Source organism: Somniosus microcephalus, chromosome 23 (genome assembly GCF_052327205.1).
Source record: "Somniosus microcephalus isolate GS21.2 chromosome 23, FLI_Smic_1.0, whole genome shotgun sequence".
Classification (NCBI taxonomy): Eukaryota; Metazoa; Chordata; class Chondrichthyes; order Squaliformes; family Somniosidae; genus Somniosus; species Somniosus microcephalus.
Genome location: NC_141009.1, coordinates 38,197,880 through 38,219,351, shown reverse-complemented (window position 1 = coordinate 38,219,351; position 21,472 = coordinate 38,197,880). Strand labels below are relative to the sequence as shown.

At 45.3% G+C, this 21,472-nt stretch overlaps 1 protein-coding gene across 18 annotated transcripts in view; it reads left to right on the top strand.

Moving 5' to 3' along the window:
* Nucleotides 1–21,472, top strand: part of tncb (tenascin Cb) — a 496,701-nt gene that overhangs the window by 463,554 nt on the left and 11,675 nt on the right. For 17 of the 18 annotated variants that reach the window (XM_085965818.1, XM_085965817.1, XM_085965815.1 and 14 more), the window contains 5 exons: nt 1,251–1,523; nt 4,496–4,618; nt 9,537–9,680; nt 12,279–12,398; nt 15,144–15,287. In XM_085965818.1, coding sequence (XP_085821944.1) covers nt 1,251–1,523; nt 4,496–4,618; nt 9,537–9,680; nt 12,279–12,398; nt 15,144–15,287 — 804 coding nt within the window. The remainder of the gene's footprint in view (nt 1–1,250; nt 1,524–4,495; nt 4,619–9,536; nt 9,681–12,278; nt 12,399–15,143; nt 15,288–21,472) is intronic. The other variant, XM_085965826.1, reaches the window with a different exon arrangement.

Here is a 21,472-nt window from a genome sequence, read left to right as displayed (position 1 = left end):
AAAGTGCTTGAAGCTGACACAGGCCTAAGAGGGAAAAATATTTCTCATGATTTCTCATCTCAACGAAAACAAAAAAATTACCAATAAGGTCTCCTGTAATCAGTAAACCAAACCAACATTCAAAGAGAACTTCCCAATGATGAAAACTTTGTAGTATGATGAGGGGAACTATCTCATTGAACTAAATTGAAGAGCTTGCTGAAAATGCAACATTTCTTTCTGCATGACCTTCTTGAATTGCTTGATCAGTGTTGCAGTCTTCTCTTGAAACACTGCTTTAAATTAGAATGATGACTTTTAATTGTTATCAGATTGCGTCTAACCCTTTCACCAGTCTCCTCAGAATGTATTGGACTTCATCCCCTGTAACACGGGACTCGCAGGGAACATGCTGACTGATGTTTGTGTTCAATGTGCTGTGTTTAGCTTCTTGTGGTCACTGAAATGTATTATCTACTTGTGGATGTGCTAACCACTATGTTCTTCCAGCATTCATGTTTGTACTGGAACAATATTAACTTTGTAATTCCTTTTGTCCTCAATAACCAAATGATTTCTTTTATGTTGTCTGAAACACTACTTTTGATTTGGTATTGCCTGCATACAACAATCCCATGATGATGTTCAATCCATGCTTGAACAAGATCTAATAATATCAGTGTCTTTTGTCATTGTTGATTCTCCATTGCTTTGTACGTGTCTCATCTCCCTTTTACACTCTCGCTTGGGTTGATTACCATTTTCAAAAGGTTCACACAATAAGCCCCAGACTCTTTCTAAAGCAAAGTGGACTGAGATCCTTGGTGCTCTACAGAATCAGGTTTGGGTGGAACCGGGACAAAACTGGAATCAATCCAGATCCATCCACAGCAGGTGGCATAAACAGTCATTAGGAAGTGTTTTTTTCTTTTAGATAGTTTCTGAATTCCTTGAGGTCACAGCAATACACTTCTGCTGAGTGATCTGATTTACCTTTTAGGTTTATGACTGTATTTTTTAAATTCCAGATTGTTAACAAAGCCATTAGATGTTCCAATAAACTTATTCCACAATTTTTGGAAAATACACGAATATTTCAGTGATTAAGTCATTCAAATTGGAAAACTGTTTGCTTACATTATCAATCATCCTTACTATCCTGTCATAGCAACTTTTTCTTTAGCAATTAACATGTTAACAAGAAAAGTTATTACTTATACTTGAAAGAAGAAAGAAAAATCAGGAACTGACATAACTTGTTTCTCCCTCAGAGGCCGAACCTGAAGTGGACAACCTAACAGTTTCTGATGTTACCTCAGATGGCTTCACACTTTCTTGGACAGCAGATGACAATCCCTTTGATTACTTTAATATTAGAATTAGCGATTCCAGAAAGGAATCTGCTCCTCTGGAATACAGAGTGTCAGGTGATCTACGAACCACTGACATCAAGGGTCTGCTCGATGGTACTGAGTATGAGATTTCCTTAGTTGGCATTACAGAGGGACGTCATTCTCAGCCAATAAATAACATAGCAACCACAGGTATTACTGTATTTTTGGTGTACTCTGCTTTTATTTCCTCTTTCAAATCTGATTTGACCAGTGATTTTTCTCCAGGTTCAATCGTTTTGTTTTCCGAAGACTATTGACAAGCACAGAGACTGCATCTTGCCTTCAGTGAACTGTTTTCTAAACTTCACTTATATATATATTTCTACTTCTATTTTTGCCCCTTTTAGGACTCACTTCTGCCACCTGCCACCACCTTTCTTGCTTCAACCAAGAAGGCAGGACAGAGTGGGCAATGGATTTCTCCAGTGTGTCATCAACTAGCAGTAGGCACTTTTCTGAAGAGCAGGAAGGCGGAGAAGTTGTGCCAAGCAGGAGACACAGCTGTCTATGGTAGCTGCGCTGAATGGGAAGCACAGTTGTTGAGAGTAAGAGTCCTAGTTCTGTCCAATGATCCTGCAGTGAAGAGGATTGGTTCTGCAGCATTGGTGATGTGACACAATTAAAAATGTACAGTTCTGCAGCTTAGCCATGCCCCTGCCCTGCCCTGCCCTGCCCCCCTTCACCATGATGCACTCTGCCACTGGAAAGGACTTCATCCAGATCATGCAGTTGGTCCAGCTTGAGTGACTGAGGTTAGAAAAATCGGATTAGGTTGCAAAGCTCCTGAGTTAACTTTAATTAAAGACTGAAGTCAACTACTTCACACGGCCGTTTGGAACCTATGCTCATTTGTTTGGTGGGGCGGGTGCGGGGCAGGATAGCAGGTGAGGGTTGAATAGAAGAAATGTGTGGGACAAACCAATATTCTGGAGTTTGTTATTCTGTGACTAGCTTTAAGAATCACGGCGTATCTCTCCAGAACTTATCTTCAACACAATACATGATAGAGTAGGTTGTACAATATCTGTGGACTTTATATGAGTCAAATGGCCTTTTCTCATTCTATGCTTTCTCCTGTCAGTTGTCAGTAATTGATAGAGGCCTTCCTGTCAAGAATTCCTGTATTCTACTACTAAAGGACAGTTGTTTTTCTTGAATGGTTTGAGATCAGAATGTTTGAAGATTAACTGTGACAGTGGATGCTGCTGCATTTATTCTCACTCTGTGCAGGATCTTTCGATCAAACTTGCTCTACGGCTGTGATGTTTTTGTTGATTTGCCATGTTTTTGTCATTCTTTGATGTTGCAGCAATGTCTTGGCTTTCAGTGCATGTGCAGGGCTGTCAGTAAAGTACAACAGGACCACCTATACTTTTGCACCTCATGGATTCTCCACTTAGGCCTGACAAAATTGCTTCTGCTTTTTCTTTTATAATCAGGAACACATTTTCCATCTTGTTTCATTTCCAAAAGCTGTTTATGCAGCTGCTGTGTACATCGCTTTGATTGTACGTCCATGTCCTGCTCGTTGTATTGTGAAACACTGTAAAATGAGACTTGGTTAAATGCATGTGCTGAGCCCGGTGATTGAATTGTACTTCTTGGTGAAACAAAGGATCTGAAAACCATCTATGAGCTACAAAGACTTACTAAAGATAATGGGGAAAAAATTTGGTTGGTTAGTGCCTCCCGTTAGCGCCTCTGGGGGGGCACTAATGGGGCGCTAGGAACTTAGCGCCCAAGCGCAGTGATTTTAGTGCCGCTCGCAAAATTGACCAGTCGTTTTGCGGCGGCGCTAAACACTACCGCCACAATCTCCTGTGCCCGCAGATCATGACGTCAGTCAAGCATGTAGCTCCCCGGACCAGATATTGAGTCGCGCCCCTTGCCTTAGCACCTGCCGCTAGGAGCGACAGGTAGAGGGGAATGTTTTCAAGTCAGGAAGGGGCTGGGGGAGTGCTATTTAAAGGCGGCGCTTCCTGCCTTTTCTTGTTGGCAAAATTTTTGGTACACGCAGGTTGAGGGGGAGAGATACGTCTGGAGAGATTTAACGCCCTCAGCACCACTTTTGAGGTTCCTAAGCGCCGAGCTCTTTCCCTGGGCCTATCCATTAGTGTTTCCAACACAATTGCTTTAGAGGTCTCTCCAGGCCGAGATTCAAGGCTGCAATGAACAGGGTGTAGCTGGCCAGCAAGTTGACCCCCTCCCCTTTAAGAGCTGAACGGCGCCAGTCTGTCTGGCTTCCATGGTAATTGACATCGCCTGAGCTTCGGTAGTGTTCTGAGGTAGCGCCTTGTTACCTGACGTTTGCGCCTTAAGAGAGGTGAATAGCGCCTGATTTAGCGCTCAAATCACCTCCAGGGGTGATAGAGGCAAATTTTGCAGTTGGAGGCGATAATTAGCGCCAGGCGTTAAACTTTGCGCCCGGCCAATATTAGCGCCCCAAAATGGCCGACACCCAATTTTTCCCCCAATTACTTAAAAGGACACTGTCTTCATGAAATGTGTTAGGCACACATTTTTGTTTGGTGAGGGGGAAAATCCAGAAGTGTCATGCATGGTTTTTGTCACAATACTGACGTAATGAACAGTGCTCCATTTTAACATGCCATGTTTGCCATTTTTTGCCCATTTGTTTGCAGTCACGTTATCATGGAGATGATAGACCTCTAAGGATTAGGCAAAATGGTTCAAATGCAAGGCTATAAGCCTGTTATACAAATGCATGGCTCCTGCTGTGTGTTATAATAGTCAGTGATAACCATGTATTTGTCATGGGGCCTACATCAACCTTGCACCTACATGCATGATTTTTATTTTCATTTTACTGCTCTAAGTTTTGCTTAGTCTTATTCTTGCACCCTATATTTGTGATTGGTCATATTTTATTTCAGTCTTAAAGTAGTGCCATGTATCTGTTCAGATAAGATCCTGCTGTATGTCTGCTTTGTAACTCATCTATCACAGAATCACAGATTCTAATAGATTAACATTTAAAATCAGTCCTCTCCTTAATCTGTGTTTGTTTTGAGTCTTGCCATGGTTTCCCACACTGCCTAGATCTGCTGAAATGCCCATTTAGAATGAAATTTTAAATATGGCTTTTTTTTCCAACACGACAGTGGTAGGATCTCCTAAAGGTCTACAGTTTGCAGATGTCACCGACACCACAGTGACCGTCTGGTGGGACCTTCCCAGAACCTACATCACCAATTTCAAGATCATTTATGTGCCAACTGATGGAGGTAAGCTGTCACATGGTTTGTCGGAACCTCTGTTTAAAACAATGTCAAATACAGAGCAAGTCCACATCCAATCACTTGGCTTCACCGTGTAACGTAGAGGACCTTCCAATAATGATTGGTGGAAAGTCACGAGCAGACAAAAGGGCCCAAATTTCTTTGGAACCCACCAGAACATGGCAGTTGCACCAGAACCCCGCTGATTCTGGGATTTCTCAGTTGACCGTGTAAAGGGCACAGCAACAGAAGCACTCAGCAGGCCAGGCAGCATCCGTGGAGAGAGAAACAGAGTTAACGTTTCAGGTCTGGGACCCTTCATCAGAACTGGAAAAGGTTCGAGATGTATCAGATTTTAAGCAGGTGCAGAGGGAGGGGAGGGGAGGGGAGGGGAGGAACTGAAGGAACATTCTGTGCTGGGGTAGGAGGCAGGAGTGGTTAAATGTTGCAAATGGGGATTGCAGAATCATCAACAGCCTGAAAAATGGGGGCCGGGGTTATGGTCTGAAATTGTTGAACTCGATGTTGAGTCCAGAGGGCTGTAAAGTGCCTGATCGAAAGATGAGGTGCTGTTCTTTTGATTAGACACTTCACAGCCTTCTGGACTCAACATTGAGTTCAACAATTCTCTCTCCACGGATGCTGCCTGGCCTGCTGAGTGCTTCCAGCATTTTTTGTTGTTATTTCAGATTTCCAGCATCCGCAATATTTTGCTAATGTAAGGGGCACAACCTTCACTTGCTCCTTATAAGGTCAAAGACATCGGTGGGTGACCCCAGGGACAGCGACTCCCTAAGCTGAGAGTTCCTATTTACCCAGCTCAGTCGAGACCCAGCCAATAACTGCAGGTCAGTACACTGACTAAAATGAGGAACACTGGCCTCCAAATGGGCCCCACCCTGGGGGGGGCGGGAGGGATCCTTGTGTGGGAAGCGGCTTGGATTTCAAAGAAAAGGAAGGTTTTTTTTGTGCGGAGGCCAATGAGAGATGGCTGGGGTCTTGGAGGGGTGGGGGGGGGCGTGCGTTGGGTACTTCCCCTCTACCTCCCCCCACCTCACATTTGAGCAGGCACTGAATTCTCCAGCTACAAGGGACAGACGGGTGCCAGAGATGCATCAATAAGGTGTGTGCACCTGGCAGCCCCAAAATAAATGAGTTGCCTTCCCGCTAATCTCATAAACTCTGGTGGGGTCAGCGCTGGAGGGCACCAGTAGATACCACCCTGGCGGTTCTGCTGGGGTCACAGCCCCTGGATTTTTTTAGGCCAAGACATTTCTAAACATTATGGCCTAGAAATTCAGTGGGCTTTGCGCCCAGTTGCCGCCCAAAGAGGGCTTCTGCGCCAGTCTGGAAACTTCGGGCTAAATTCAGTGACGCGCTAATTGCGGCGGTAGCCGGTAGCGCTGCGCCGCCACCGATGACGTCATCGGTGTGCACAGTGCCCCGGTTCCGCCCCAACACCGGCCCGACCCCCATCTTCAGTAGCGGCCGCCTCTTCCGTGGCGGCCGCTAATAACATTCAGAGACCGGGTCTGTACTGCAGCCTTAGTGGGGCGCTTTAAGGTGGAGGTGCGGCCGGCCGCTTTTTCGGCGGCCGCCTGCCCGCACCTCCTTCCCCGGCCTCCTCCACCGCCCCCCCCGTGGCATTGCCGGCTGGTTTCCGGGAGCCTGGCACTTCTCCGTTGTGCCGGGCTCTTTTGCCGGCACTCGCGATCGGGGCTCCGGCTGTTGCAGGCACCTCCCCCTTAAGAGAGGGAGGAAGGCCTGCAGTACCGCAGCCTGCCGCTCCGCTGCGGGTGGCGCTGCGGCAACTAGCGCGCCGATATTCAGTTTCAGCGCCCCAAGCGGGGGCGGCCACACCCTTGAACAGCGGCCGTCCTCGACTTGGGGCGCCGAAACTGAATATCCGATGGGCGCGAGTGGCTCCGCGCCCAGCGGTAAATTCTGGGCGCAAGCGAGCTGGCGGGGCTATACCTAATTTCTAGCCCTATTTCTCTGCATTTTTAAATGTTAAAATTCTGCCCTATCTCTCTTTAAATCACCACTTGCACTATGCAGAGGCAGACAACTATAAGGCATGCAACCTCAGTGTGAGGTGAGTTGGCCCTCCGATCTTTCCTGGCACCCCCAACAGTGGGCGGAGATTACAAATTTGCAGAGTGGGAAAATCAATAGTGTGAGCCCCTGGCCCAGTGCCTTTGCTTGATTTAGCGCTACACTTCCCTCTTGGGGTGCTAAAACTCAATTTCGTGGTCATCGGCGCTAATTACCGCCAGGCACTAAAGGCGATGTTAGGGCCCCAAAATGGTCGATACCGAATTTTTCTCCCTAACTTTGTAATTATCTTTTAATGAAAGGTTACCTTTAAACAAATTTAGTCTTATTAATCATTTGAGTAGCAGCTACTGTGAAATATATTTTCTCTTCCTATATTTATAAAGTACTTGTATGGTTTTATAGATCCTAATACTGTATGATCTTCGTTTAAATGTGACTTACAGTTGCTTCATTTGAATATTTGTGTAGATGAGGCATTATTAAAGCCTTTAACTGTTTACTTTGCATATCTCTAATAAACCCAGCAAGGAATTTGGGAGAAACATCTTTACACAGTGGTGAGAATGTGGAACTCGCTACCACAGGGAGTGGTTGAGGCGAATAGTATAGATGCATTTAATGGGAAGCTCGATAAGTACATGAGGAAGAAAGGAATGGAATGATGTGTTGACGAAGTGAGATGTAGTAAGGTGGGAGGAGGCTCGAGTGGAGCATTAACACCGGCATAAACCTGTTGGGCCAAATGGCCTGTTACTGTGCTGTAAATCCTATGTAAAAGATACACGTAGCATACTTTTCCTTTTCATTATATTTTTCCATCACATTCCAAGTGTCACACTGCTAAATTATGTGCCATGCTTTGAAGCAAAAGTATCAAGAAATTAAACAGTCATTTAGAATATATGAAGTCTCTCCAGCAGTTGAAAATACCTCCGCTGACTCGGGTCAGATATCTGCAACTCCTGACTGACATTGCCAATCAAACTTAAGGAATAGAAGGAAAGCCAGGTTTCTGACCTGCAGCCTCAACAGCAATTAAACTTGATTTCACACAGTATTTATCAACAATTAGACTTTGTGGCTTTTAGAAAGACAAAGGGGGAGATTTTGTCAATGGGGGTGCATTGGAGGCGGGACTGCTGCTTGTCGGGTTTTAGTCCCGCCTCCATTGACTTGTGGCCATCCCACGCTATTTTCCCTTGATGGACCTGGTTAAGCCCGCCCAGTGGGCTTGGCAGGCCAATTAAGGGGAAGCCGGTTACAGAGAACGTCTGTGAAGCTGTCAAACCCGAAACGTCAACTCAAATTTCTCTCCACGGATGTTGCCTGACCTGCTGAGTTTTTCCAGCATTTTCTGTTGTTATTGCTGACATTCTCTGTTGTTTGATGAGTCCTTGTACTCAAGACTCACCAAACCTCTTTTGTGAGCAGAAAGCAGATGGTTGTTGCATCGGAGAATGCAGCAGCCATTCTGTCATCTCTGCCATTGAGATGCCGGAGCCTCCGCATCCCCAACGATTGAAGCCTGCAAGGTAAGGAAACTTTTTCTATCACTTTTCACTCACCTCACATATTTACCTCTCCACACTTGCACCCAGCACTCACCTCTACATCACACTTTTGGACCCCGCAGACCCACTGCTTGCCTCGGTGACCCTGGCGGGGTTCCCCGACGTCGGGAAGCCTGCACCTCTGCTGTAAAAATGGGGGTAATCCTCTTAACTGCCTGTTAACTACCTGTTAACAGGCAGTTAAGTGGCTGTAATCCCCTTCCCGCCTCCAGGAGACGGGTCGGATACCCACCTCCTGGGAAGATGGCACGGAGGCGGGTTGGGGGCGGGATGGGTACCCGCTCCCAGATTCTGCCATTTTCCCGGCAGTCCTGCCTCCATACCCGCCTCCCCAGGGCTGGGAAAATCGCCCCCAAAGCTTCACCTTGGTAGCAGGATTAGATATTATGCATGACATGACATAATGGTCCTATCTTTATCGAACAATATATTATTCAACTTGCTATGAGATCCACTAGTGTATAGACCAAAGCCTTGCTTCTATCATGCACCCAGTACACTTCAGACCTCACACTTCAAAGTGTCAAAAAATATAAAAGGAAAAGGAAGCCAGCCATTTTTTGCTGGTTTTCCTGACTTAAATGATCTAGCATCTTTGTAAGGGTAGGAGCCAGGGAGTTACAAATAACAACCTACAGAAACCTCCCCCCACACCGCAATTAATTTACCTCAGGATGTGCCTCTTTAGAGCCCAGTGAGAACCAAAGCAATATTCTTAAAGGGACAGGCCAGGTTAAATATAGCCCCATCTTGGCGGCGAAAGAATCACAACCAGTGCTCCAGACCCCAGCCTGCTCATGAACAACGCCACAGGAGATCAGCTAGTGTTCTCAGAAATGTTTTTGATAATCCTGCAGTTACAAGGAGAGACTGGAGAAGCTGGGATTCTTCTCCTTAGAGCAGAGAAGGTTAACGGGAGATTTAACAGAGGCGTTCAAAATCATGAAGGGTTTTGATAGAGTAAATAAAAAGAAACTGTTTCCAGTGGCAGAAGGACCGGTAACCAAAGGACACAGATTTAAGGTAATTGGCAAAAGAGCCAGAGGTGAGATGAGCAGAAATTATTTTATGCAGCGAGTTGTTGTGATCTGGAATGCGCTGCATGAAAGGGTCGTGGGAGCAGATTCAATAGTAACTTTCAAAAGGGAATTGGGAGAAAATTGCAGGGCTATGGGGAAAGAGCTGGGGAGTGGGATTAATAGGATAGCTCTTTCAAAGAGCTGGCACAGGTACAATGGACCGAATGACCTCCTTCTGTGCTGCAGGATTCTATGATTCTCTTCTGATTTTCACAGGCGTAAGTACCAGTGTGACCATTGATGGCAGCAAAACTCGAACCACACTGCGGAATTTGATCCCAGCCACTGAATATCAAATCAAAGTTATCGCTGTTAAAGGGTTTGAGGAGAGTGAACCAATTTCAGGCAGAGTGCATACAGGTAAACTAAAGGAAAAAGTACTAACAAAATAGACGATCTGTATTTTCAAAAAAGCATGTTATTTATGGATTAGCGACCGGCTGCCCGAGATTTAAAATGTGTATCATGCACGAGCAGCATTTCCAGTTGGATATTTTTGCGCATTTGTGGATGTAACAGTAAATAAAACGGTCTGTATTTAATGGTCTGAACGACTGATAACAAAGCAATTTAATGCATCTTAAACCGAACTGAAAAAAATGTAAGAAGTTTGTGGTCCAGCAGACAGGGAATCTCTGACAATATGTACTGATCCAAAGTGAGTCCCAGGCCTCACTTACACTTCTATTTTCAGATTGGGTTATGCCAGGAACTGTCCAAAAATATTTCTTCAAGATGTTTTCAGACTACAGTAATACAATCAATTGCAGATGCCTGGTCTCTCTCTGTTGGCTGTACTCCAGAGTGTAAATCAGGCCAGCTTCCAATATCAAATGGCATCGTAGACCCATGAAAATATAAGTCTACAATTCTGCTGTCAGGATAAAGCAGGCAATTTAGTTATCTAAATGCAGGAAAGCAGTCCTAGAACATAAGAACATAAGAAATAGGAGCAGGAGTAAGCCAATCGGCCCCTCGAGCCTGCTCCACCATTCAATAAGATCATGGCTGATCTGATCCTAACCTCAAATCTTCTATCACTCTCCATCCCACCCGAACCCATGTGATCTCCCGGGAGAGGCGAAAAACCAGATAAAAAACCCAATGGCCAATTTGGGAGAAAAAATCTGGGAAATTCCTCTCTGACCCATCTAGGCAATCGAAACTCGTCCAGGAGATCACTCTGTCCCTATATTTTCTACAGTACTTACCTTCTGTAAAGGCAATCTCCACCCCAGCCAGGAACAGGAATAAAACCATCTCCTGAAATCTAACAGAATTAGAACACAAGAAGTAGGAGCAGAACCAGTCCTGCTCCTTTTCTTTCTCTGGGTCTCCATAGAAGAGTGCGCTATGGAGACTTGACCCCAACTGAGTGTGAAAGTGAGGGAACTATGCAGAAGGCATTCTTGTGAAACAGAATTCAGTGATAACTGAAGTACGAAAGCATCTTCACTGCAGCAACAGCGCCCTAATGATAGTTTATGGATTCAAAACAAGATGGTGGCTGAGACTCCCAACTAGTTATGAGAAAGTGCAATGAGCTTCATCAAAATGATTCGAGGCCAGGAGAGAAGGGATCTGACTCTTCAGAATTCTAAGGGAACGCATTAGAGACCTGAGCTCGAGAAGTGGTGTGTGACAAAAGATGTCATTGAATTTCCCACTGGGGAGTAATAGTCCGTCACCATCGTTCTGCTGATGCGCTCTGTAAAGTCTGTGGGTTGTTTAGTTAATTAATACACAGACTCCAAGAGTAACTTAAAACAGGACTTTACTATTCGAAGGTCAGGGCGAATCTGCCAAATAATCCTGACACAGCACTTATATACCGGTGTGGTCACCGTCGGTATTACAGTATACAGAAGCCAACAAAGTAGTGCCACACCTAAAATAGTTCTCTTAAAGGTGAACGGTTACATACAATGGTTTTCTTAAAGGTAGACGGAGACATACACTACAATCCTCCCTTTTTAGCTTACAACATACTTAGTCCCCCATTAAACATAACATATATTCAACTTCATGTAAAACAATTCACAGGTATAATCTATGCGGGAAACAGTTTACAGATTCAGTCTCTGCGGGAACAGTTCACAGATTCAGTCTCTGGTCTTGACTCGGTCCGAACAACATCTCTGTGGTGGAGCCGGTTCACATTGCTAGCGTGACTCATCCAATAGTCTTTCCCTTGACTTAACAGCTTGAACTTCCGTCCTGCTGAACCAGCAGTGCTGACTTTTACAAACAGCTGGACTGCCTTGCCAACTGATTTGGCTCCCTTCATAGGGCCCACGTACATGATCTGGTAGAAGTGATAATGATTTAGATGGTTATCACTTTCTGCTTCGTCTTTTTCTTTTCTGCTTCTTGGAGACTCTCGGGGCTCCCTTATCAGCTGCCAGCTGTAGCGCCACCATCTCCCTATGTTCCTTAGACTTCAAGTGCTTCATCCTGATTTCTGCACTTTGGGAGTTTTCATCACAAGCTGGGCAGACCAAGTCCTCGTAATATTCCGTGTCACTCAACAGGTCATGGTAATATTCGGTGTCGTCCTGAACTAGTCTAGCGAGAGGGCCTGCTACTTCTTCCTTACCCAACCGGACGTTAGCCGACTGTTGTTCCCTCCCTAGACATCTTTCCTGAAGAGACTTCTTCATGCGTTCATATTCATCCCGCTCTTCCTGGGTTTCCTGCCAATCCTTCACTAATGACAGTAAAATTGCTTTACTCTGGGGTATAGATTGATGAAGTACCTTTAGATTTACACTTTGGGACTGTAGTTATGAACACTTAGCACATATGTCTGCAGTTCCTCTTTGCAAATAAAATGGTTAAAATGAAAACACATTTTAAAAACGGTGTTAGAGCCAGTTGAACAATATCCTAATTTTCAGGAATCGAGATTGTACAGGTTTGAAAGTAATGTCTTGTGATAATTTGTTCCCTAATCGACAGTCTTGGACAGTCCATCTGACTTAAAAGTTCTGAACGTCACAGACTCTGAAGCCCTGTTGGTATGGAAGCCCACTATCGCTGCAGCAGATGGCTATATCATCACCTACAATATTGAGGATGGTAAGGGCAAACCATGTTAAAGAAACAATTTGATATTAAACATTAATCAAATCATAGAACAGATGTGTAAGAAAAAAATCTTGTCCTGTAGAAAATTAGTTTATGGCATTTCATAAAAATATCCAGTAGATTTTACATTTTAGAGCATTTGACACAAAGCCTGATGGATGATCAATTATGAAGGAAATGCAGATCACCCTGCCTGAATTTACAATGGTTCATAATGTGGACCAACTGCTTGTGCCCCAGAACTAGCTGCACCTCTAGCCAAGCTGTTCCAGTACAGCTACAATACTGGCATCTATCCGACAATGTGGAAATCTGCCCAGGTATGTCCTGTCCACAAAAAGCAGGACAAATCCAATCCGGCCAATTACCGCCCCATCAGTGTACTCTCAATCATCAGCAAAGTGATGGAAGGTGTCGTCGACAGTGCTATCAAGCAGCACCTACTCACCAATAACCTGCTCACTGATGCCCAGTTTGGGTTCCGCCAGGGCCACTCTGCTCCAGGCCTCATTACAGCCTTGATCCAAACATGGACAAAGGAGCTGAATTCCAGAGGTGAGAGTGACTGCCCTTGACATGAAGGTAGCATTTGACCAAGTGTGGCATCAAGGAGCCCTAGTAAAACTGAAGCCAATGGGAATCGGGGAGAAAACGGTCCACTGGCTGGAGTCATACCTAGCACAAAGGAAGATGGTTGTGGTGGTTGGAGATCAATCATCTCAGCCCCAGGACATTGCAGCAGGAGTTCCTCAGGGCAGTGTCCTAGGCCCAACCATCTTCAGCTGCTTCATCAATGACCTTCCCTCCAACATAAGGTCAGAAATGGAGATATTCACTGATGACCGCACAGTGTTCAGTGCCATTCGCAACTCCTCTGATAATGAAGCAGTCCATGCCCACATGCAATAAGACCTGGATGATGTTCAGGCTTGGGCTGATAAGTGGCAGGTAACATTCGCGCCATAGAAGTGCCAGGCAATGACTATCTCCAACAAGCGAGAGTCTAAACACCGCCCCTTGACATTCAACGGCATTACCATCGCCGAATCCCACACCATCAACATCTTGGGGGTCACTATTGACCAGAAACTTAACTGGACCAGCCACATAAATACTGCGGCAATAAGAGCAGGTCAGAGGCTAGGTATTCTGCGGTGAGTTTCTCAACTCCCCAAAGCCTTTCCACCATCTAAAAGGCACAAGTAAGGAGTGTGATGGAATACACTCCACTTACCTGGATGAGTACAGCTCCAACAACACTCAAGAAGCTCAACACCATCCAGGACAAAGCAGCCTGCTTGATTGGCACCCCATTGACCACCTTAAACATTCACTCCCTCCACCACTGGCGTACCGTGGCTGCAGTGTGTACCATCTACAAGATGCACTGCAGCAACCCATCAAGGCGGCTTCGGCATAACCTCCCAAACCCATGACTTCTACCACCTAGAAGGACAAGGGCAGCAGGCGCATGGGAACACCACCACCTCCAAGCTCCCCTCCAAGTCACACACTATCCTGACTTGGAAGTATATCGGCGTTACTTCATCGTCGCTGGATCAAAATCCTGGAACTCCCTCCCTAACAGCACTGTGGGAGTACCTGCACCACACGGACTGCAGCGGTTCAAGAAGGCGGCTCACCACCACCTTCTCAAGGGCAATTAGGGATGGGCAATAAATGCTGGCCTTGTCAGCGACGCCCACATCTCAGAAACGAATAATATTTAAAAAATCATCTGTGGCAATATCATAAATGTCTTCTTGAAGACTTCCTCTGATAGGCATTAAAATATCTATGACTTCAACGGAGTTACCAACCAGAGGAAATCTTCAGGAAGACATTTACGATGTTGCTACACATATCCCCGTAGTGATTCTCCATCCCATTTAGATTCCTGGTTCATTCATTAATAAATGGACAGTATAGCAATAGAAAGAAAGACTTGCATTTATATAGCGCCTTTCACGACCACCGGATGTCTCAAAGCGCTTTACAGCCAATGAAGTACTTTTGAAGTGTAGTCACTGTTGTAATGTGGGAAATGCAGCAGCCAATTTGTGCACAGCAAGCTCCCACAAACAGCAATGTGATAATGACCAGATAATCTGTTTTTGTTATGTTGGTTGAGGGATAAATATTGGCCAGGACACTGGGGTTAACTCGCCTGCTCTTCTTCGAAAGAGTGCCATGGGATCTTTTACGTCCACCTGAGAGAGCAGATGGGGCCTCGGTTTAACATCTGATCTGAAAGACGGTACCTCCAACAGTGCAGCGCTCCCTCAGCACTGCATTGGACTGTCAGCCTAGATTTTTGTGCTCAAGTCTCTGGAGTGGGACTTGAACCCACAACCTTCTGACTCAGAGGCAAGAGTGCTGCCAACTAACAACTGAACCAAGCTGACACGAGAATTAAATTTAATTTCTCAAAGGCAAAATACTGCAGATGCTGAAAACTTGAAATAAAAACACAAAATGCTGGAAATACTCCGCAGGTCAGGCAGCATCTGTGCAGAGAGAAACAGAGTTAACGTTTCAGTTTGATTTCATCGACCTGAAACATTAACTCTATTTCTCGCTCCACAAATTCTATTTCTCGCTCCACAAATTTAATTTCTCGTTATGTAATAACAAAACATTGTTATTTATGGGTTTAAAAATGAAAATGTGTAGCTATGCATCAAATGAATCAATAAATCTAAAATAAGATTCGCATCCTCTCTTTTTTTGTTTCAGATACTCCAGTAACAAAGCAAGTTTCAGGAAACCTGGTACAGACTGAACTCAGCAATCTTTTACCCGGCACCCTGTACACTGTGTGGATCCATGCCGTGAAAGGCTCTCTCGAAAGCGCTATCTCTGCTGCTGCTTTCAGCACCGGTGAGTGACCGTTCTACTCCGCCCTCTGCAGGGCTCAGGTTTTCACACACTGGTTCACTGTAAACCGTGTACTGCACAGTTAATAATTGCTTTTCATGCTGGGCATTTGTGTGGGCAGAGAAATATTCCCGGTTACACATGGAAAGAATGTTCACTGGCGCGTGTGAAAGAAAGTTATTGGCCTACCTCACGCAGTTCTTTCAGTGGTTTCTTTTCATTTGTTCCTGGGATGTGGGAAGCACTGGCAAGGCGGTATTTAACATCCACCCCTAGTTTTCCTGAGCACATTGAGTCAATCATCTAGTGCGAGACCGGAGTCACATGTAGGCCAGAACAGGTAGGGGTAGCGACTTCCTTTTCCTGGAGGACCAGCTAGGTTTTTACAACAAAAAGGGGTAGCTTTCATTGTCACTTTTCTGCTACAGCCACTTACGCCGTCCATGCTTATCGGAGCAGCCTCTTATATCAGGCGAATGGGACTAACCATTTGCCAGTACTGTTAGAGTCAATGATAAAGGCGTCGCTTATAACATATTAAGCGCACCAACTATTTCAGGCAGTTCTTCACATCTCGCCAATCCCCTATACAGTATTTACCGATGTGCGACGTTGGGTGTTTATCACCGACAAGGACTCCAGGGAGTGCGGGTGCTGCCGTGTGTCTCTCTCCCACGATTCTCTCTCTGCTGGCAGGTTTGCATTTTCTGTTGGTGCTTCTCTAGGTCAGTGCAGGAACCGATTGGAAGCTGCATCTGACGCCAGTGACCAGTAGACCCCGCAGGGATCCCAGCAGATGGAGGTTGACTTTAGCGGTCGCCCTCCGCTTATTGCGAGTAAAATTATGTTAACACCAACGTTCCCGCTATAAACCTGCAAGTTACCAGATTTATTGAAATCGATTTCACAACTAATTATGGTGGGATTTGAACTCAAGACCTTGTTGTTGCTAGTCCAGTCCATAACTACAAGACTGCTGTACCCTGGATTCGAATCCAAATACATAAATATTGTCTGAAAAGGTGGTGGAAGTAGATTCAACAGTAACTTAATAAAGCGGATTGGATCTCTACTTAAAAAGGAAAAATTTGCAGGGCTATGGGGAAAGAGCAGGGGAGTCAGACTAATTGGAGAGCTCTTTCAGAGAGACAGAGCGAGGGAGCGAGAGAGAGACAGCAATGAACAACAGGTGGAGAGAGAGAGAGGGGGCAATGAAAAACAGAGGGAGAGAGGGGGCAATGAACAACAGGTGGAGAGAGAGAGAGGGGGCAATGAAAAACAGGTGGAGAGAGAGGGGGGGACAATGAACAACAGGCGGAGAGACAGAGAGGGGGGCAATGAACAATAGGCAGAGAGAGAGAGAGAGGGGGGCAATGAACAACAGGCGGAGAGTGAGAGAGGGGGACAATGAACAACAGGCGGAGAGCGAGAGAGGGCAATGAATAACAGGCGGAGAGAGAGGGAGCAAAGAACGACAGGCAGAGAGAGAGAGGGGGCAATGAACAACAGGCGGAGAGAGAGGGGGGACAATGAACAACAGGCGGAGAGCGAGAGAGGGCAATGAATACCAGGCGGAGAGAGAGGGGGCAATGAACAACAGGTGGAGAGAGAGAGCGGACAATGAACAACAGGCGGAGAGCGAGAGAGGGCAATGAATAACAGGCGGAGAGAGAGAGAGGGGGACAATGAACAACAGGCGGAGAGAGAGAGAGAGGGGGCAATGAACAACAGGCGGAGAGAGAGAGGGGGACAATGAACAACAGGTGGAGAGCGAGAGAGGGGGACAATGAACAACAGGCGGAGAGCGAGAGAGGGCAATGAATAACAGGCGGAGAGAGAGGGGGCAAAGAACAACAGGCGGAGAGAGAGAGAGGGCAATGAATAACAGGTGGAGAGAGAGGGGGCAAGGAACAACAGGCGGAGAGAGAGAGTGGGCAATTAAAAACCAGAGCATGTCAGGAAGGGACAGAATGTATATAAAGATAAAGGTAGAGTAGTAAAGGGGTAAAAGCAGGAATAAATTGTCACAAAACATATTTAAAAGTTCTTTATCTGAATGCACGCAGCATTCGTAACAAAATAGATGAGTTGACGGCACAAATAACTACACATGACTATGATCTGGTGGCCATTACAGAAACATGGCTGCAAGGTGACCATAACTGGGAACTAAACATCCAGGGGTATTTGACAATTAGGAAGGACAGACAGGAAGGAAAGGGAGATGTTAATAAAGGATGGAATCACTGCAATAGTGAGAAATGATATTGGGTCAAAGGATCAGGATAGTGAAACAGTTTGGGTGGAGATAAGGAATAATAAGGGGAAAAAGTCACTAGTGGGCATAGTCTATAGGCCTCCTAACAGTTGCAACTCTGTTGGTCGGAGTATAAATCAGGAAATAGTTGGGGCTTTTAATGAGGGAACAGCTATAATCATGGGGGATTTTAACTTTCATATTGACTGGACAAATCAAATTGGGCAGGGCAGCCTTGAAGAGTTCATAGGGTGCATTAGGGACGGGTTCCTTGAGCAGTATGTAACTGAACCAACCAGGGGGCAGGCAATCTTAGATCTGGTCCTGTGTAATGAGACAGGATTAATAAAAAATGTCCTAGTAAAGGATCCCCTTGGAATGAGTGACCATAACATGGTTGAATTCCAAATTCAGTTGGAGGGTGAGAGAGTTGGATCTCAAACCAGCATACTGAGCTTAAATAAAGGAGACTATGAAGGTATGAGAGTAGAATTGACTAAAGTGGACTGGGAAAACAGATTAAAGTGTAAGACGGTACAAGAGCAGTGGTCTACATTCAAGGAGATATTTCACATCTTTCAAGAAAAATATATTCCACTGAGGAAAAAGGGGAGTAAAAGAAAAGACAGCCATCCGTGGCTTAGTAAAGTAATAAAGGACAGTATCCGACTGAAAACAAGGGCATATAAAGTAGCCAAATCTAGTGGGAGGATAGAAGATTGGGAAGCATTTAAAAGCCAGCAAACAATAACTAAAAGATTAATTAAGAAAGGGAAGATAGATTATGAAAGTAAACAAGCAAAAAATATAAAAACAGATAGCAAGAGTTTCTACAGCTATATAAAAAGAAAAAGGGTGGCTAAAGTGAACGTTGGTCCCTTAGAGGATGGGACCGGGAAACTAGTGGTGGGGAACATGGAGATGGCAAAGACGCTGAACAAATATTTTGTATCAGTCTTTACAGTAGAGGACACTAAAAATATCCCAACACTGGACCAACAGGGGGCAATGGGGGGGGAGGAGCTAAAGACGATTAAAATCACTAAGGAGATGGTACTCAGTAAAATAATGGCACTTAAGGCGGATAAATCCCCCGGATCTGATGGCCTACATCCTAGGGTCTTGAGAGAAGTGGCGGTAGGGATTGTGGATGCATTGGTGATTATTTTCCAGAACTCCCTGGACTCAGGAAAGGTCCCGGCAGATTGGAAAACTGCTAATGTAACACCCTTATTTAAGAAGGGAAGTAGACAAAAAGCTGGAAACTATAGACCAGTTAGCCTAACATCTGTGGTTGGCAAAATGTTGGAGTCCATTATTAAGGAAACAGTAACAGAGCATTTGGATAAACATAATTTAATAGGACAGAGTCAGCATGGTTTTATGAAGGGGAAGTCATGTTTGACAAATTTGCTCGAATTCTTTGCAGATGTAACATACAGGGTGGATAAAGGGGAACCAGTGGATGTAGTGTATTTGGACTTCCAAAAGGCATTTGACAAGGTTCCACACAAAAGATTACTGATCAAGATAAGAAATCACGGAATTGGGGGTAATATACTGGCATGGGTGGAAGATTGGCTATCTAACAGAAAACAAAGAGTTGGGATAAATGGTTCATTCTCGGGCTGGCAATCAGTAACTAGTGGTGTTCCGCAGGGGTCAGTGCTGGGACCCCAACTCTTTACAATCTATATTAATGATTTGGAGGAGGGGACCGAGTGCAACATATCCAAGTTTGCCGACGATACAAAGATGGGAGGGAAGGCAATGAGTGAGGAGGACATAAAAAACCTGCAAGGGGACATAGACAGGTTAAGTGAGTGGGCAGAAATTTGGCAGATGCAATATAATGTTGGAAAGTGTGAGGTTATGCACTTTGGCAGAAAAAATCAAAGAGCAAGTTATTATCTAAATGGAGAGAAACTGCAAAGTGCTACAGTACAAAGGGATCTGGGGGTCCTGGTGCATGAAACACAAAAAGTTAGTATGCAGGTGCAGCAGGTGATCAGGAAGGCCAATGGAATCTTGGCTTTTATTGCAAGGGGGATGGAGTATAAAAACAGGGAAGTCTTGCTGCAGTTATACAGGGTATTGGTGAGGCCACACCTGGAATACTGCGTGCAGTTTTGGTTTCCATATTTAAGAAAAGATATACTTGCTCTCGAGGCGGTTCAGAGAAGGTTCACTCAGTTGATTCCGGAGATGAGGGGGTTGACGTATGAGGAAAGGTTGAGTAGGTTGGGACTCTACTCATTGGAGTTCAGAAGAATGAGAGGCGATCTTATCGAAACATATAAGATTGTGAGGGGGCTTGATCGGGTGGATGCGGGGAGGATGTTTCCACTGATGGGTGAGACTAGAACTAGGGGGCATAATCTAAGAATATGGGGCTGCCCTTTCAAAACTGAGATGAGGAGAAACTTCTTCACTCAGAGGGTAGCAAATCTATGGAATTTGCTACCCCAGAGAGCTGTGGAAGCTGCAACATTAAATAAATTTAAAATGGAGATAGACAGTTTTCTAGCAGATAAGGGAATTAGGGGTTACAGGGAGAGGGCAGGGAAGTGGACGTGAGTCTAGATTCGGATCAGCCATGATCCTATTGAATGGCGGAGCAGGCCTGAGGGGCCGTATGGCCTACTCCTGCTCCTATTTCTTATGTTCTTATGTTCTGATTGCTCATGCTGCTTCCTTTAGACCCACTCCAAAAATAGTGAAGGCAGCGCCCACCTCCGCACCAGACGAGGCAGATGAAAAATCCCACAAAGCTTCATCGAAATGTATTACAATATTTAAATGAAACTATGGCTCATTTTTGGGCAATTTATGCTGGTCTAAAACACTTGCTTGATACACAAGTGGCACCAATTCTCCAGCCCCCAGGTGTCTGTTCAGCTGCTTTGCCTTGAGTACCGGAAAATCCACCCAACCATTTCTTGGCAAACGAGTTAGAAACATAGAAACATAGAAGATAGGAGCAGGAGTAGGCCATTCGGCCCCTCAAGCCTGCTCCACCATTCAATGCGATCATGGCTGATCATCCAAATTCAGTACCCTGTCCCTGCTTTCTCCCCATATCCCTTGATCCTCTTAGCCTTAAGAAATATATCTAACTCCTTCTTGAATATATTTAATGAATTGGCATCAACTGCCTTCTGTGGTAGAGAATTCCACAGGTTCACCACTCTCTGGGTGAAGAAATTCTTCCTCATCTCAGTCCTAAATGGCTTACCCCTTATCCTTAGACTGTGGCCCCTGGTTCTGGACTCCCCCGCCATCGGGAACAGCCTTCCTGCATCTAGTCTGTCTAGTCCTGTTAGAATTTTATAAGTTTCAATGAGATCCCCCTCTCATTCTTCTAAACTCTAGCGAATATAAGCCTAATCGACCCAATCTCTCTTCATACATCATTCCTGCTATCCCAGGTATCAGCCTGGTGAATCTTCGCTGCACTCCCTCTATTGCAAGAACATCCTTCCTCAGATAAGGCGACTAAAACTGCACACAATACTCAAGGTGTGGTCTCACCAAGGCCCTGTACAACTGCAGCAAGACATCCTTGCTCCTGTACTCGAATCCTCTCGCTATGAAGGCCAGCATACCATTTGCCTTCTTGACTGCCTGCTGCACCTGCATGCTTACCTTCAGCGACTGGTGCACAAGGACACCCAGGTCTCGTTGCACTTCCCCTTTTCCCAATCTATTGCCGTTCAGATAATAACCTGCCTTCCTGTTTTTGCCACCAAATGTATAACCTCGCATTTATCCACATTGTACTGCATCTGCCATGCATCTGCCCAATCGCCCAACCTGTCCAAATCATACTGGAGTTTCTCTGCATCCTCCTCACAGCACACACGCCCACCCAGCTTTGTGTTGTCTGCAAACTTGGAGATATTACATCTAGTTCCCTCGTCTAGATCATTAA